Source organism: Scardinius erythrophthalmus (genome assembly GCF_964197995.2).
Source record: "Scardinius erythrophthalmus genome assembly, chromosome: 3".
NCBI classification, from domain to species: Eukaryota; Metazoa; Chordata; class Actinopteri; order Cypriniformes; family Leuciscidae; genus Scardinius; species Scardinius erythrophthalmus.
The window spans coordinates 9,089,499-9,106,921 of NC_138223.1; the positions used below are offsets into that span (position 1 = coordinate 9,089,499).

At 36.7% G+C, this 17,423-nt stretch overlaps 2 protein-coding genes across 3 annotated transcripts; one reads left to right on the plus strand and one right to left on the minus strand.

Annotated features, from left to right (window-relative positions):
* Positions 1-329: 329 nt before the first annotated feature.
* Positions 330-10,878, minus strand: rnf175 (ring finger protein 175). The gene is made up of 9 exons (XM_081360968.1): positions 10,702-10,878; positions 8,034-8,071; positions 7,459-7,600; positions 4,854-5,008; positions 3,958-4,065; positions 2,512-2,632; positions 1,642-1,775; positions 1,318-1,419; positions 330-924 (listed from the first exon to the last, which is right to left on the minus strand). Exons 1-9 carry the CDS (start codon positions 10,720-10,722, stop codon positions 804-806), a joined length of 942 nt encoding a protein of 313 aa, XP_081217094.1. The 5' UTR covers positions 10,723-10,878; the 3' UTR covers positions 330-803.
* fgb (fibrinogen beta chain) lies at positions 10,652-17,079 on the plus strand. 2 transcript variants are annotated; one of them, XM_081360966.1, is made up of 8 exons: positions 10,652-10,819; positions 12,153-12,378; positions 12,786-12,989; positions 13,280-13,463; positions 13,934-14,275; positions 15,016-15,138; positions 15,552-15,837; positions 15,945-17,079. In XM_081360966.1, the coding sequence occupies exons 2-8, from the start codon at positions 12,307-12,309 to the stop codon at positions 16,174-16,176; spliced, it is 1,443 nt and encodes a 480-aa protein (XP_081217092.1). In that variant the 5' UTR covers positions 10,652-10,819; positions 12,153-12,306; the 3' UTR covers positions 16,177-17,079. The 2 variants fall into 2 exon arrangements, with proteins under 2 accessions (XP_081217092.1, XP_081217093.1); XM_081360967.1 differs by lacking the exon at positions 10,652-10,819 and having other exon boundaries at positions 12,254-12,378; positions 12,478-12,989; positions 15,945-16,620.
* Positions 17,080-17,423: the final 344 nt, after the last annotated feature.

The following is a 17,423-nucleotide window of genomic DNA, read 5'->3' on the forward strand; positions in this document are numbered from 1 at the left end:
CCCATCCGACCATAGTCTTTGACAAAAATGCGTTTTCTCATCTTTTTGTTTAAAATGTTTTATTTTTAATGAGACCTACCCACATTCAAGTGTTGAAAAAAAAAAAAATTATATATATATATATATACATTTTTTTAAAGCAGAGGAACTGTTCTTTCTTTTGATATATTGCATGTTCAGATATTTATACATAAAATATAAAGAACTTTGGCGGGGAAAGAGGTAATATTTTTGTGGAAAGTCAAATATGAATTTGAGCATAAAGATTTGAGAATAATTCACACCCTAATTCTTTCTACTTAGCACAATCACGACAGACTCGAGTCATATCAGTAGCCACATAAAAATGGTTTAATTTTACACAGAGCAGGTCGCCTCATGGGGTTTGACAAGTTGGCCAGCTCAACATAAAATAAAAAATACTGAGTGCAGCTTTGGCAATCACCCCTCTAATCTTCACGCTTACCGCAACAAAACCATAACCACTTAATATCCACACCATTACAATGCTAAACGATTAAACAAACAGACAGACAAAATGAGGCACGGTTTCGATTGATAGTTTCAAGTGATAAACAGCAGCTTTAGAGAGGCTTCTGTACGTCTTTGATTGATGTATCAACGTAGGTCACTTCTGAAAGAGTAGCGTGTATCTGAACAAGTCTGTTTCCATATGTCTAATGATTTTAAAAAGCAAAAAAAGCAGCTGTCTGATTTATATTATAAAGTGTAAAATTTACAAATAAATATTCAAAAAGGTCAACACATGCACAGTTTTAAACAGAATCGAATACTGTGGGGGTTTATTCAAGTCCAAGTGAAAAGTTTATTCCGTGCACGATTCCAATTATGATGGGTTGCCAGGCGACCAGGTACCTCAACCAATCCAGAAGTTGTCCATATAAAACATGTGTTCTCTCCCAGCTGATGTGGAGATTTAAGGCGTAAATATGGTTATTACACATTTAAAAACTTTCAGTGTGTATTTTGGTTAAATTCATCTTCAGTACACTTTACACTGTAAAATAAAGTTACCCAATTTTTTAAATATTTATTTTAACATTAAGAATATAAAAAATGCATATAGTACAAAGTTTTATCCCAGATAATGTAGTTTTCTTGTAATTGCGAGTTTTTATATTGCAATTCTGAGGAAAAAAACAGTCAGAATTGCAGGATAAAGTCACAATTAACTATTTCATTTTCAATTCAGTGGTGGAAACAAACTTCCATCGTTCTAGGAATTTGGTCATTATTTAATTGAATGTCATGCATGTAAATTGACCAATGGCCATATTTAACAAAATTCAAGGATACGGGTTATTCATCATCTTTTTCAGGTCCACCTTCTCATTGCAGTATGGACACGTCTGCTTTTTTCCCACGATGCACCAGCCACGAATACAGAATTCATGAAATCTGTTGACCATAGTTAGTTAAGGACAATTTGACTAAACAAGGAAAGGTTTGCAGAAACTTTACGCCATGATTCCTCGTACAATAAATAGGAAAAAAAATCAAGTTCTTGAAACATCAATAAATATCAATAAATTAAATAAAAACAAAGTTTTTCCACATGACAACAAAACTTCTTGTTTCCTGTTAAGAAAAACATTACGTGCAAGGTTTAATGAAGGATACATGTGGTTACAGGAGAGCTGGTAGGTGTCCTCAATGATGCCTTCCTCATCTATGTCCACAAAAATCTTCTGACCACACACGGCACAAATGTCATCACTAAGGTTTCGGGATGGCATACCACCTATGTTATAGTACTGAAGAAGGCAGACAGAAAAGAAACCAGGTGAAAGAGTTACTGGGAGAATTAACAAAAACCTTTACTAAGATATGAATACATTTTTTTAAAATTGAAATGTTTGCAAATAATACTGCAGGATATCTGAGAATAAATTGAAGGGTTTAAAGCCGTGTGTCCACCAAAGCGTGTTTAGCCAGCTGAAAACGCCAGGCGCTCTTCTGAAAACGCCTTGCACTTTTTCAGTTGAGACGCTTTGGTTGATATGATACGGAATATGCGTGGAAGTGTTATTACTCTTATTTATCTCTGATTTCACAGATAGTTTGTATCTGAATATAAAAAATGTTGATACAATGCAAAGTACTTGTTTTAAATGATTTTGTTCCATTGTTGTGCAGACTGTTGTCATCTGTTGTCCTTGTACAAGCAGGACGTGGCGGTTGGTCTGTGTGGGATTTGTCCCGCCCCTCCTCCACTGTAATTGGACGGCTGGGTAAAAAGTGACAGTGATGAGCCTCTGTTTTACCCAAAGTTGAACATTCTTCCACTCTCAGCATCCAGAAAAAAAAACAGCAAGCACTCGGCGCGAAATAGATGCTCAGCGCCTTGTCACGCTGCTACCGTATTTAAATAAGCGCCAATAAGCGCCCCGTATTTAAATAAGCGACAAAAAACGCTTTGGTGGACACACGGCCAAAGAGTTACATTAATATGAGAATGTCTGGACATTGACGTATAGAAACTGTATTTACCCCTATAGTGGATGCCATGTAGTCTGAGCAGATTTCTGCAAAGTCACGTCCCATTACCCCATAGTACAGACCATAGAAAAGCATGATCACACCTACATCCATCGAGTCCTCTGCTTTAATCCTGAAAAAAAAAATTATTTACTAGGTCATTTCCCAATTTCAACTTTAATTTAAATAATTGTGCAGCCCTTAAACATTTAAAAACATATTTCAACCATAACTTGTACAATCAATTGTCTATATAAATATTCTTAGAATGGCAATCAGCCTAGCATGCACATCCTCTGAAACATATGTCACCACAGAAGTACTGTATGCATCCATTTCTTTTCACACTCACAATTTCAATACCTTTTTCGGACGGGACTAGTTTTCAAAACTACATTTGAATTACAATTGCATTTTTTATAATAATAAAACTTTTTTATAGTTTCACTTTTTAAACTTTTTCACTTCAGCAATACTCTGTCTTTATAAAGAGACCAAACTTAAGTCTGTGCTTCAAAGCCTTCAAGATTTACGAGAGTTTAAGTTGGAAATTTAATTTTCAGGTCTATGTTCAAAAAGTAATTAACAGGTAATAAATGGATCATAACTATTTCTTAAATTTAATTTAGTACTATAAAATCCCCTAAAAATACGAAATATTAAATAAAACACATTATCGAACTAAAATACAGTACATTCATTTAATTTATATAATAAAAACAATTCTGCCATTTTTGACCACCACATGAGCAGCATCAGAAGGTTAAGTAAACTTGATGAGTATATAGAGGTGGCTGTTCATAATAAACTCACATAAGTGAGCAGAGAAATCAAGACAATTACCTTACTCTTACCTGACACTGATATTAAAATGGGCAGTTTTCGCAATTTGGCTCCATTTTTTAATTTTAGAATTTTATTTTTTCATCATATTTCAATGAAATGAAAGCATGCCGAAGACTAGTGCGCAAACGGTAGCTCAGATAGATAAAAAAAAAACATGAGGAGAAGCATTAGGATCATACAATATTGGCAATCACAGACATTCAGACCGGATTATATTTCCCAGAGGACTGTTGAGTTTGCTGAAAACAGTAGGTAATTTGCCCTGCAATTTTTACAGAGGTTGTGTGAGGAAAAACTCAGCCTTGGCAGATTCGGGTGGGATTAAAAATCGCTAAGTATGTCTGTGAAACACAAATTTCTATAACGTCCCCCTGGAAACTTAGTGCCATCCAAATAGGGCTTAAGGGAGTAATTCCTTCTAATTAGAACGCCATTGTGTCAACATTGCCATGGAAACAATGAACAGGGGGCGAATTAACTACTGACTCACTACTCAGACAGACAATTTCATCTCCTTGGGATCCCTGTGCCCTGTGTTTGGGATTTTAGGATCTGAATGAAGGCACTGTTTCATTTCTGATCAAATATGTCAATGTTTTCAATGTTACGCACCTGAAAAAAACGTTGAATCCAAACATGGTAAACATGATGGCAAGATATCCTATAACACCCACAGCATAGCTCAGCTTGTAAATGAGGAGGAACCACTTATACACCATCCTGCAGAAGTAAATGGCTTTTAGTTCATATTCTATATAACAGTGCACAGGCAACACATTCTACAAGGAACATTACACGTCGTGAATTACACTCATAAAACTCGCATAGCTTCTGCTTTTTTTATATGAGACTATATGTAAAGCAGTGCTTCTGAATCTGAAGGCCCTCCGTATTCAAACACAATACAGTAACCAAAGCTGCACACACATGATATTTGTGCTGTAATTATGACAAACTGTTGATTGATATTTTAATTAACATTGTTAATTAATTTTATATATTAAATTAATGAACTATGATTCATTTTGTGATTCCAGAAGTTACGTTCTGTATTCCAGAACTGTATTTTCTTCTTTTAAAATAATAGTTGAGGGAAAATAATTAAGTTTATTTTATGCATTCTTTTAGTATTGAAATTGAAATTAATAATATATTAATATAAATACTTCAAATACTTAGTCATCCTGCTGATCTTTTAGCTTATTTAAAAGAAACAATCATCCAAAAATGAAAATTCAATAATGAAAATGTTTAACTTTCTATATGCTATGGAACCCAAATAAGAAATTTTGAAACCCAAAGACAAGTCCTTTTTTGCTTAACTAATCTATGATTACAATATCCTTTCATTGTATTGAAAAGAACAGTGTGAATTTTCCTCAAAACTTTTTTTTTTGTGACTAACAGAAGATAAAAAGCTATAAGAACAATCTGGAACAACATACAGGCAAGTAAATGATGACAAATGCCATTTTTTCTTAAAAAACTGAAAGCATTTCAAGCATTACCGTGGCGTTCTGCAGGAGAGAGGCTTGCGTGTGGCTCTGAATATGACATAGCTGGTGATGACGGAGAACATGCCCCATGTGGACAGGAAACGCCACCAATAAAGCTTAATGGTGAAGTACAGAGGAACCACCCACATCTGCAATAGTGTGACCATCTACAAGACAAACACAATATTCATTAAGTACTTTATTACAGAGCTTTATTTGTGCACATGGACCCTAAAAATCTGACTAATCGGACTACTAGCACAGTTGGAAAATAAAAAAAAAGTCACATATAATCACGTCAATCGGAATGAATTGGCCAAATCCGTCACTGTTAACGAGCGAATCACTGAGATTCAACCGATTCGGCTGATTCATTCACGGAAAGAAGCATTTGACTATCCTAATCTATCCTAGTCAACTTATTTGTTCAAAAAGCTGATTCACTCTGTAAGGAAACACCGCCATGTGTGGCTTTGTTTTGAACTATTTTCGTTGGTGAAATAGAGCAAAAACAGGCAATATAGTGTCTAAAATGTAAGTCACTTAATATTAACTTCTTGTTTATTAAAGGAGAACTCCGGTCAATTTTAACAGGTCATTTTTTTGTAAATTTGGAGTGCTGTCAGTACAGAGAACAACGACAAAAATCGGTGTTGCCTACACCGTGTTATCCTCTTTTTAAAATTTACTCTTTTTAAAAAAATGATGTTTATTCAGCCAGCGCACATACCTGTATTTACATCCTGTTTTCGGTCGAAGTCCATAGTAGTCGATTGTCGAGTTCACGCGTGTTTAAAGGGTACATAACATGCAGTTTCACCTAATCTCATGTTAATCTTGAGTACCTATAGTGCATCCTTAATATCTCCAAAAAGTGTTTAGTTTTATTATAATTTTAAAAGAAAAAACAGCTTTCCGATTCTCTCCGGAAAAAGCCGAGCTCCTGGAGGCGGAGCTATAGAGTCAAGCGGTAGTGCTTGATTTCCAGCAAAACACAGAAATCTGATCCAGTTGTACTTACATGACTGGGGTCTTTTATCACTGGGACCGCTCCACGTTTTAATAGCAAACGATTTGCAAATCCAGCGTCAACCTGGGCCTTTTTAATAAAACATTCGTCACTGAAGTGACCAGAACACACAACCGCACTTGGTACACTCCGTTGCTGCCCCGGAAAAACAAACTGCATCCACTGTTCCTGTAACACTGGGTTCTTTGGAAAGCTGAACACGGTAAGCTTTCCCTCACATCCAAATACACACTTTTTTGGAGACATTCTTGAACAAATCCTATGCAGCGCGGGCGCCGATGATTTCCTGTTGAAGCGCGTTGATGTGCGCGCCGCGGTCTCGTTCTCCTCTGGGCGACGTGTGCGCGGGCGAGCTTTTCCGGGAGAAATGCTCATATAAGGAGTTCCACTCTGATCTACGTCATTAGATCCACGATCGAAAAAAAACAGCCGAAACTTGCACCAACCCGGAAGTAAGATTTTCGGCACAGAAATTCTCCGTTATTCGTCCAAAATATTTTTTTAAACTTTGCCCATGTTTAGCATGAGAATCCATCTCTTTAACAGTGTAAACAACTCTGAATACATGAAACACCATTGTACCCCCCCTTTAATAGGTACTAACCTATGCGCGTGAACTCGACAATCGATTACTGTGGACTTCGACCGAAAACAGGATGTAAATACAGGTATGTGCGCTGGCTGAAATAACATCATTTTTATTCATATCTTTCACATCTACTGCAGTCAGATTCACTCGTGCTCACTCCGAAGGAATCACTCACATTGGCTGTGCACTTGTAATGACACATCAAGGATGTTAAGAGGCTAAAAGCAGGTTTAAAACTTGCCCCATTGAAGTCAACAGGGTGCAAATTTTAAAAAGAGGATAACACGGTGTAGGCAACAACGATTTTTGTCATTGTTTTCTGTACTGACAGCACTCCAAATTTACAAAAAAAATTGCTCAATGTTAAAATTTACTGGAGTTCTCCTTTAAACTTGTATAAAATCAATATCACATTTGTTATCATGCTGATATTTGGAGAAAAACTGCACTCTTGTGATATTTATTACTAAATGATTTAAATAAAGACTAAATCACGCAGTGAAAGCGTGCACTCTAAATGCGCACCCGCACTGGTCTAATCTACAAGACTGCATCACGTAGAGTATGCATGCACTCTCTGGGTGTGTGTGAGGGATAGGATATACTCAATAATGTCAAATCGCACATCATTAAAACAACAATTATGATATATATCGCATACCCCTAGCGGGAAGAGGAGTTTTTACAGCTTGATAAAAAAAATAAACAGCACAACACAATGGTTCATGTGCTCGTCATCTCCTAATTAAGATCCAAAATAGGTAAATATTAAGTCAGCTCTTTAAAACAAAGAAAAGATGCAATGTAGAAGAATAGTAGGTGCTCACAGCGGGAAACCCTCTATATTTGTGCATGTCAAAAAATCGATTCCAATTTGAGGCTTGTAACGTATAAACACACCTGATCGCTTTATTTAGCATTCATGACAACACTACATCAATGGGAATAAATTAGTTCAGATTGAAACGAAAGGAGTCCATGTAAACGTAGGTACTCACGTTGTAGGATCTGCCGTGTCTTTGTTTCCACTGAACCAGGACTATCTGAGCAACCACTAGTGTGGCGATGAGAATCAGAACCATCTCGGCATGCATGGCCTCATGACCTCGATGCTTCACATGCAACCTCTCGTGCTGCATCCTGGAGTTACACACACACATGAGAGTACAGACAAGTCAGAAATAATCGGAGAACCTTTATGCCATGAAACCAAAGACATAGATCAACACTCCTAAATTCACTGATTTCAAGAAAACAGATACAGAAAACTAGGTTAAGAGGTTGTGAAAGAGGTTCATTTTTGCAGGGTCATACACGAGGCCAGACCTACTGAGGCCACTTGCACGACATTGCCAGTGTTCACTTATAACAATGACACACATGCTCCAGGAACTATTTTTGCATAGATGGTGACAATCATAAGGCACTAAAAAAGACAGGTTGTGACAGTTTAGAAAAGTTGAACATCCTTTTACAACTTTCACTTTTCTGAACATCAAAAAAAAAAAAAAAAATATGTCCATGATTATTCTAAGCAACAACCACATAAAAAAGATTGCTCATGACTACTTACTTCCACGATTCTCTGTTAGACATTTTCAAAAGATCGTCCTGTGAAGAAAGAACTGGATTTAGAAAATACAAAAATAAGGTAACTGGCATGCTTTACAAAAACAACACTGAAATGCATCTTCTATTCTCTTACAATTACTATGACCTGGTCTGGATTTATTTTGCCTCATGTGTTGATTTCAGTTACTATTAAACGCTATTGACCAGTCAGAACTCAGAAGTTTTCTAGAGAATCACATAATAGAGTGTAACAGTTGGATTCTGGGAGCAGAAATCCCATTCATTTTCTCCATGGGGGAATTGATTTTTAACAATTACTTTTAAATAGTTTAAGACAGAACTACTGTGTGAGCTACAAGGTCGTTAATCAATAGTAAATGCTTTTGTTGAAGGCATCAACCTCCATTATAACTTATTTTTTATATAATCATGTTTAACAGCAGAATTTCTGGTGAAAAAACTACATTACCCATGATTCTGCAGAGAAAATCTCCACCAATCAGAGAATCACAACAAGCAAGTGCCAAAAGAACAATTTAGCGCCCACCCAACTCCCATGAAGCTGTTAATTACACATTCTTGTCTTTTTGTCTGATGAAGTTTGTTCCATACAAACCATTCTTTGTATGGTTTGGTTCATGGGTGATAACTCTTAAACTAAGACTTTCTTAAAATCCCTTAAAAATACTTCCAGACCAAGGTCACTACAAAAGTGGGTGGACACTGGTGCACACTATAAACAAAAACATTTAACAGCAGAATGCAGCAAAAGGCCAATCAGAATCAAGTATTCGAGAGCAGGGGCGGACTTAAGCGGAAGCTTGGGGCCCTGGAGAATCAGAGGGTCCCCATCAGATATTGGCAAAACATATTTGGCGAAGCTCTAGTGTGTTTGTGTTATGGAGATTCTATGACTCGCCGAATTATGTAACTGTAGTAGGTGCTAATCCTAATCCCAATCCTAATCCTACCGTCACATGAGTCTGTGGGTCACAGAATTTGACACAACACTGTCTGACTGTCTTACAACACAGGTACTCACCTCAGAGAAGAAGTGTTTACAGATACGCCTTGTGTTTCATGTAGTGTTTCATCTTGATCTCTCAAAATGATTTGTTTGTGTGCTTTTCCTGGACGAAACTGTATACACTCGCATGAATGTACACAGGAGTGCAACGACTAAAAATTTTCGTTTAATAATTACATTTTCGGTTTGTTTATCAGCAAACCCTACCATGTGCCTTCAGAGCACTTTGAATACGGGACAAATTGCATGGGATTATTTATGACATGTTTAAATCTTTATTTAGTTCACAAATCACGGCCAAGTGCAAGCATGATTTCTTTCTTTCTTTTTTTAAATTTCTTATTTTGTGATAGGGAAAAAAAGGTAATACAGCTTTAGAACCACATCAGGTCGATGATAAGTTGTGAAGGGGAAAATAAACTACGGTAACAATTTACAATAAGGTTCATTAGTTAACAACCTTAGTTAACATGAACAATACTTCTTCAACATTTATTTATCTTAGTTAATATTCACTTCAATATCTACTAAACGTTATTAAAATCAAAAGTTGTATAACATAAGTTAATGCACTGTGAACTAGCTGTATTTTTATTAACATTGACAAAGATTAATAAATACTGTAACAAATGTTTTGCTTATTGTTAGCTCATGTTAGTTAATAATACATTAACTAATGTTAACAAATGAACCTTATTGTAAAGTGTTCCTTACTACAAACTATGATTGAAAGAAAGACAGCAAAATAAGGGTTACAAATGTAAAAGAGCACATTGCTGGTGTGTTGGGGACCCATACCTGGAAGTCCGCCCCTGTTCAAGAGATGTAATAATAATTGAAAGACTAGCTACATTTAAAAGTGCCAATTTCAGTGAATCACAAAAAGAAAACTGGTACAATTGTTCTGATTCCTTTATACCGTCACATTTGAACCTATAACTACCCATCTAGAGTGCATATAATCTGATGCTGGCATCTTATTCTGTATGTCATTGAGTGTGAGATAAACATGGCCATGCTTGTCCACACATCTCCATTACGAGTCAGCTGACTGGAAGAGAGCTTTTGTAGTTAGCTGGACATTCATACACACTACTGATCATACATTAGTGCCTTTCAAACCTCAAAGTCTTCATAATATAGCTCTCAATGTACAAAAAAGGGTCAAACTGGCTTGCATTTACTCACAAACCAGACATGTCCACTTGCAGGTTGTGATTTATCCTTCTCACTACCCAGTGATTCACTTTTAATAAAACAGGCAGTGATAGGCAATGGATTTCTCATAACAGTAAATATCACCGTGAATATCATAACCATATGTTTGCAATATAACTGTTAATCCACAAACGGATGTTCCTGCCACGTTTTAAAGGCATTTTACTCGCGAGTTTGCTGAACAAACTAAACAAAACCTTTCCCATTATAATCAACGGATCTATCTACACTGCACGCGAGCGTGTTGATCAGATGTAAACAGATTCGTTCGTTACAATAGCAGCTACTATTCGTTAATAGCTAACCGCCGCGTCGCTGACACTAGTGTACACGACAGTTAGCCTATATACCAAAATATTAAGGCGAACATCAGCGGTTTTAGTTGTCTGAGGACCATCTATATATGAAATACTGAATCCAGTACCTGGGGTTGCAGGTCAGCCATTATTAATATCGCTCTAGATTCCAGTCATCTATTAATGGCTCCGTTTCTACCGGCAGACATCATCATGCTCGTGTTCCATTCTAAACGAATCGTTCCGGTGAGTCGAATCTCTTCAATGAATCTTTTCATGGGCCGACTCATTTGTTTGAACCTGTCCTGAACCGTCTCTTTTGACCATGTTTTATACCGTCTATGTTTTTGACGAAGCAGGTCCTATTAAAACGTGCAAAAATGATTTCAGATAGGTTGCACAAATTAATTGCATTAGGCCTGTTGTTTTGTTTGTTATGGTTTGGATATTATTACGTTTTATTTTATTTTATTGAAACGTTTTGATATTTTACAGCGGGAATTTAGGAGCACGAGATGTAATTCTGTATGCTTTATAATTTTTGAATAGTTTTTAACCGGATCTTTGAAAGTGAACCGTTCAAAAGAATCGACGGACTTCCTGAAATGTGTTCATGACGGCTTGCTGGCACAGATCTGCGCAGGAGCAACACTCACGCACACGTCTAAGGGATTGGCTATATTCACTAGAAATGACAAAATATCAGTTCGTTTAAAATAGACTAATTTCTGTTTTCTAAAATATCAAATACCTAGCTTCTGAAATTATTGAAGCTACATTTGTTTTTTATATATCTAATTAAGTAAAGGTTTTGAGAGTAGCTAGCTCTAACACAGCCAAAATGTATAATTTGTAATTCAGTAAGATTTGATAATTAATTCTCATTTACACTTAATTGCTTAATAAAAGCTATCAGTACTTTTACACTGATAGGAGTGATTGAGAGAGCCTTAAAGTGTAAAAAAATAAATAAATACACACTGAGTACAAAGTGTCTGTTTGTCATGTCTGTTAGCTATGAGTCAAAGTTAGAGATGTGGGTGGTTGAAGAAGATATGGCACAACAAATCACACTGGCCAAACAAACAGAAATAGTTTACTTGCTGAGTAATGCAGATTTAACAGAACATACAGAAACATTTAGTTCAACTGATTGAGCGTGTTTCAATTGGAGATTCTTTACTGTGAATCACAGGTCCATCATATTATTGAGTATTAGTCATTTTGCTAAAAATGTTTCGTTTTATTTTTGCAGTTTGAACAATTCACATGTAATAAACATGTACACATTTTTTTATCATACATGTTCTGGTAGCAACTAATGTAGTAAGGGTGCAGTTAAATTAAAATGTGGCCAGAAGTGAGCCTTCTATATTCCAAAATCTCTCTGCCATTGTAAATAACTTTTTACATTCAGTAGTATAAGCCACATAACATACCAACTGTTTAGTTTGTTATAGTGAAATAATATTTGCATATACGTATTACTTGATTGCTTCATGATTATTTATTATTGATTTGTTCACATAATTTCTTCATTTCCCCAAAATGATGCCGTTCCTGAACCGATTACCAAAAGCGTCACATCGAGAATTAAAGATTAACCAGCACTGCAGCCCCTCCTGTTCCAGTGCAGGGGGGCGTATGGTATAAATTCGGGGAGAGCAGCACTGAATTATCTACAGCTGAGAACCTCACACTGTTGCTGGAACTGAAGTGTGAGCTCTACCAAAATGAAGCTTCTCTTATTACTTTTCCTGTGCGTTGTTGGAACTCTCGCACAAGACTATGATGATTATGGAGCGGTAAATATGACTAACATTCTGATATTTAATAGAATTGTAAAATTAAATTTTGATAATGTAGTAATTATTGTCTTGTTTTTATATGCCGTTTTGCTTCAGGAAGGAAAAAAAGAGGTAAATCCTTTTTAAAATTCTAAAAATTAATAAAGAGTCAATTCAAATCATATACTGCATAAATAATACAGAAAATAAATTAATACCCACACACAGTGACTTTGGATAGATATATTTGTCAGTTATGGTTGATTAAGATTGTATTACATTAAAAACAACTTGTCAAATATGGTGTATAAGTGTGTATACAGATCATATTTTGGAGTACATATGACCTCAAATCACATGGAATGTGCAAACAATTACATAAAAAAAATGCAGAGACATTTTAAGATGTATTGTTCTGAATTTAGCCTAAAGAAACCGTAGATCCCAGGGGTCATCGTCCTGTCAGTAGAGGTCGTGAGACGTACTCCTCAGGCCCAGCAGCCCCACCCCCCGTCAGTGGGGCAAGCCGTTATCGTGGACGACCAACTGTAGCGCCGGTGGGGAAAGCTACGCAGGAGAAGGAAGAGTACCCAGAATCGGGTGGATGTACCCACATGTCTGAGAAAATGGTAAGAGTGACAATATGCTTTGATTCTATTTGTCTAGTATGTATTTAGATGGGTGACATAACCCATTCAGGCTCTAATTTCTGATATTTTAGGATAAGATGACAAAATTGTAAGTGAGGCCTAGAGGAATAATCTTAATAACATAAAATCTCCCATTGAAAACCCATTTGTTCAACCATTAATCCATTAATCTGAATATAACTGTTAATGGTGGTTACGGCCCTAATTTAAGTAAATACCACACAAACCACAATTAAATTTGTTTGTTTTTTCACTCTCTCTCTCTTCAGGGAGTGTTGTGTCCCACAGGTTGTGATCTGAAGAAAACCCTCCAAAAGCAAGAACGTAATGTAAGGCCAACTGTAGATCAGCTGAAAAGATCTGTGGATGAGTTGACCCAGTCCACCAACTCTATCTATGGCTACGTCATGGATATGACTGCAGAAGTAGCACAAAGACAAAGAGTCGCCGAGGGTAACTAACTATACTTAGTTCAGAGAGCTTAGATTATTTTGATCTGGAAGTACAGTATTAGCCCAGGGTTTTTCAACTCTGGTCCTCGAGGTCCCTTTTCCTGCAGAGTTTTGCTCCAACCCTAAACCAACACACCTGAACGAGCTAATCAGGGTCTTCGGGATTACAAGATAGTTCAAGGCAGATGAGTTTGATCAAGGTTGGAGCTAAACTCTGGAAGGTGGATCTTGAGGGCCAGAGTTGAGAACCTCTGCAAGTCTATTGTGATGATTTGATAAGCTTTCCTATAACTCAGCTGTTTTATTCCCTGGGCTTGATTCCCAGGGAACACACATTTTGATCAAAAATATACATTGTGTAAGTCAATAAGAATTAAGGGATCTGCCAAATATATAAAAATATCAACTCATTATCGTTTTTATAAGACATTCTCAATGATTAAACATCCCCTTCTTTGTGTTCTCTCATAGGCAATGGTAGGCTGGTTGGTCAGTACACAGACAGTCTAGAGACACAGCATGCTTATATTAAGGATGCTGTGGACGTCATCTTCCCCCAGAATATCAAAACCCTACAGGCTGTGCTGGAGAAGGTCCGTGAGAAGATTCAGCGTTTGGAGAAAGCCATCACTACTCAGAGAGCCAAGTGCCAAGTGCCTTGTAAAGTCAGCTGCCCGATTCCTGTGGTTTCCGGCAAGGAGTGTGAGGACATTATCCGCAAAGGAGGAGAGGACTCTCAGATGTACCTCATACGGCCTGATCCACTCAGTACACCCTACAAGGTCTACTGCGATCAGACGAGTCAAAAAGGAGGTATGTCGACTTCATTTAAACAAACCCCTAATGTAACTCAGCATCTCAAAATCATGTGGCCTATTGAGGAAAGTCACGAGAAACACCCAACCCAGATTCATTGGGAAAACGTGCCCGTGGCGACATTTCTGCAAAATGAAATTACATTTCTTGAAATTTTTGCAATACTTTCAATGTGAAATGTTCTGTGAGTGGCTTTAAAGTGAGTTCAGTTTTATCTGAAACAAATAAATGTGAATCTGGCAACGTTTTATGTTGCCTGTTGTATTTAGGCAGTTCGGACATTAAATCTGGTGCTAAAAGGTAATAACACGTTTGCTAAAGCAGCCATGCCATTTTAGCTTGATTCTACCAGTTTTTAGCTCTTTTATTGCGATTGATGTTTCACGGGATTCCCGAGCAAGTGTATTGCTGTATCAGGTGCGCTACTGTGCAAGTTTACTATGCCAGAAAAGCCAAGCAAATGGAGCTGGTTATGTGATGCAAATGACAAAATGTAAAAAATCATGCATGGTAAAATATTTTGAGGTCATAACATAGTGTCAAGGAGCTGCACTAAAATATATATTTCTTAATCGATAATCTGCTCCTGTAATCATAATTTGTGTGTTTTGGTGTCATAGTGCCACTAATGGTAATTTTAGCTGGAAACCGTAAATTTTTGTTGTGCAAAAATGTAGGTAGAGGCATGTTTATCCAATGATGCAACCATCATCATAAACTTCTCTATTATTCCAAAGGTTGGGTGGTCATCCAGAACCGAATGGACGGCAGTGTTGATTTTGGCAGGCGCTGGGACGACTACCGAAGAGGCTTTGGAAACATTGCATTTGATGTGGGCAAAGGCCACTGCCAGACTCCTGGTAATCTATGGCTAACAAATGATATGCAAAACCATGATATAAACTTAGAAATGTGGGAATCGGGTTTTAGAATGTGTAGTTTTACTGATGAACAAGAAGAATCTAGCCAAGAACTTACTTCAGATTGCATATTGTGTGGTTAGACCCTGCAGAAAAGACCAAGATGTTGTGCTGGTTTCTTACCAGAACTAGTTTTCGAACTAGCTAAACCATCAAGCTTACATGTTCAACCAGTATTGCCAAAAAAAAAAAAAAAAACCTGGTGAACAGCATATAATCACCATATACCAGCCTGTACCAGAATAGCAGTTCTAAACACTGGTCTTTCCAGCAAGGTTCTCAATATCAATGTTACATTCACTGATTCACCATATCATCTCATTCTCTAATTAACTTGTTGTGGACTGTTTTAGGTGAATACTGGTTGGGTAACGAGCGTATTAGCCAGCTTACTAAGATGGGTCCCACCGAGCTTCTGGTTGAAATGGAAGATTGGTCCAGTTCAAAGGTCTACGCTCAGTACGAGCAGTTCACTGTTCAGGGCGAAGCCACCAACTACATCCTAGCAGTTGGCCGTTACTCAGGAACAGCTGGAAACACATTTTTAGATGGCGCAACAGAACTGATTGGAGAAAACCGTACCATGACCATCCATAATGGCATGATGTTCAGCACCTATGACAGAGATAACGACAAATGGTTCGTATACAAATAGCTTGTCCTAATGATGGCCAGACTGAAAACTGCATGGAAAAACTTCAGTATCTAATGTTCTTTCTCTCTCCAATTGTGTCAATCATAAACAGGATACCTGGAGATCCTTCTAAGCAGTGTTCAAAGGAAGATGGAGGCGGATGGTGGTACAACCGATGCCACGCTTGTAATCCTAATGGGCGATACTACAGGGGGGGAGCTTATACAAAATACATGGCCAAGCATGGGACAGATGATGGCATTGTGTGGATGAACTGGAAGGGCTCGTGGTATTCGCTCAAATCTATCAGCATGAAGATCAGACCTTACTTCAAAGCAAGATAAAAGTGAATTGAAATGAGATACTATGTGTCCACTCTTGTGTACATTCCTGTTCAATGCCACTCATTTCTTTAAGATTTATTTTGAGAAATAGGAGTATAATTTTTAGGAGTAAATTTTTACTAGAGCTGTTATTTGTATTTGCATTAAAGAGTTTTACTGAACTTGAAACATTCGCAACTGTGTTATTGGAAGTGTTTAAAAAGGAATATATATGCAAAACAGTGTAAAACAAGATGGATACACAATCCTAATTCTCATTAAAGCTGACCTATAAAATAAATTAAGCAAAGTGTCTTCAGTATTTATGTTTTTTTTTTTTTATTATTTTAGAGAGCAACAGTAGTATCAGTTTGGATTGAGATGTATGAAGCTGCAATGGCAATAAATTCAGGCATATTCAAAATGACTGAACATAAACACATACAGTTGTTTCTTTGGCACTTTATGAGTACTTTTGAAATTGTGGATTTTTCGAAAATAATTTGTTTTAAAACCTTTTTCACACTCTCACAGGTTTATTTAATTTGTCTACTAATAATTTGTGTAATAGGCTTGGGGTTTAGGGTTAGGGTTAGGGTTAGGGTCAGGGCCAAAAGTGTAAATACATGCATCATGGGAGAATTTTTTTGTTTCTATTCTGTGATAGAAATGACAATGTAGACATTTTTTAAAATAATAATAAACAAAAAACAAAACAATAAAGTACCCTTTTAAAAGGTACTAATATGAACCATTAAGGTACTATTATGTAATATGTAAATTTAAGATACTAATATGCACCTTTTAGGGGAAAATAAGGTACAAACGCGTACCTTTTGAATAGGTGCCGCTCTAATAACTTTTTTCTGAGAGTGTATATATCCTAAACACACAATTAAATAAAAATGTCATACTTTATTTGACATAATTACAGCTTAGTTGGAAATGACTTCACATGTCTCAAGTTACATCCCCAGCATGCTTATTACTCATTTTGTTGTCCTTGATAAACAAGTATAGTTTTTAGGGGAAAAATTGTTTGGTTGAAACATTGTTAATAAACATTTTACCATGGGCTGTTTAAATACTCGATTCTGATTGGCTGGAAGGTGTGCAGCAAAACCGTTTAATGCACAGGTAGTTCGAGTCAGTTTGATTACAGTTCGAAATGAATCCGCTACATTGGTAACCATAGTAACACAGATACACTTGCAAGCAGAGTGAGAGACGCATATGGAAACGTTTAGGTAGGCTAAATGGATGATTTT

Bases quoted from the DNA above. Each gene is read 5' to 3' on its own strand.
- rnf175 (XM_081360968.1), bottom strand. From the start codon at position 10,722: ATGGCTGACCTGCAACCCCAG. The intron at 8,072-10,701 runs GTACTGGATTCA...CTTTCTTCACAG, and splicing joins TGGCTGACCTGCAACCCCAG to GACGATCTTTTGAAAATGTC. The intron at 925-1,317 runs GTATCCTTGAAT...TCTCCACATCAG, and splicing joins AAAAAGATGATGAATAACCC to CTGGGAGAGAACACATGTTT.
- fgb (XM_081360966.1), top strand. From the start codon at position 12,307: ATGAAGCTTCTCTTATTACTTTTCCTGTGCGTTGTTGGAACTCTCGCA. The intron at 12,379-12,785 runs GTAAATATGACT...TTCTGAATTTAG, and splicing joins ACTATGATGATTATGGAGCG to CCTAAAGAAACCGTAGATCC. The intron at 15,838-15,944 runs GTTCGTATACAA...AATCATAAACAG, and splicing joins GACAGAGATAACGACAAATG to GATACCTGGAGATCCTTCTA.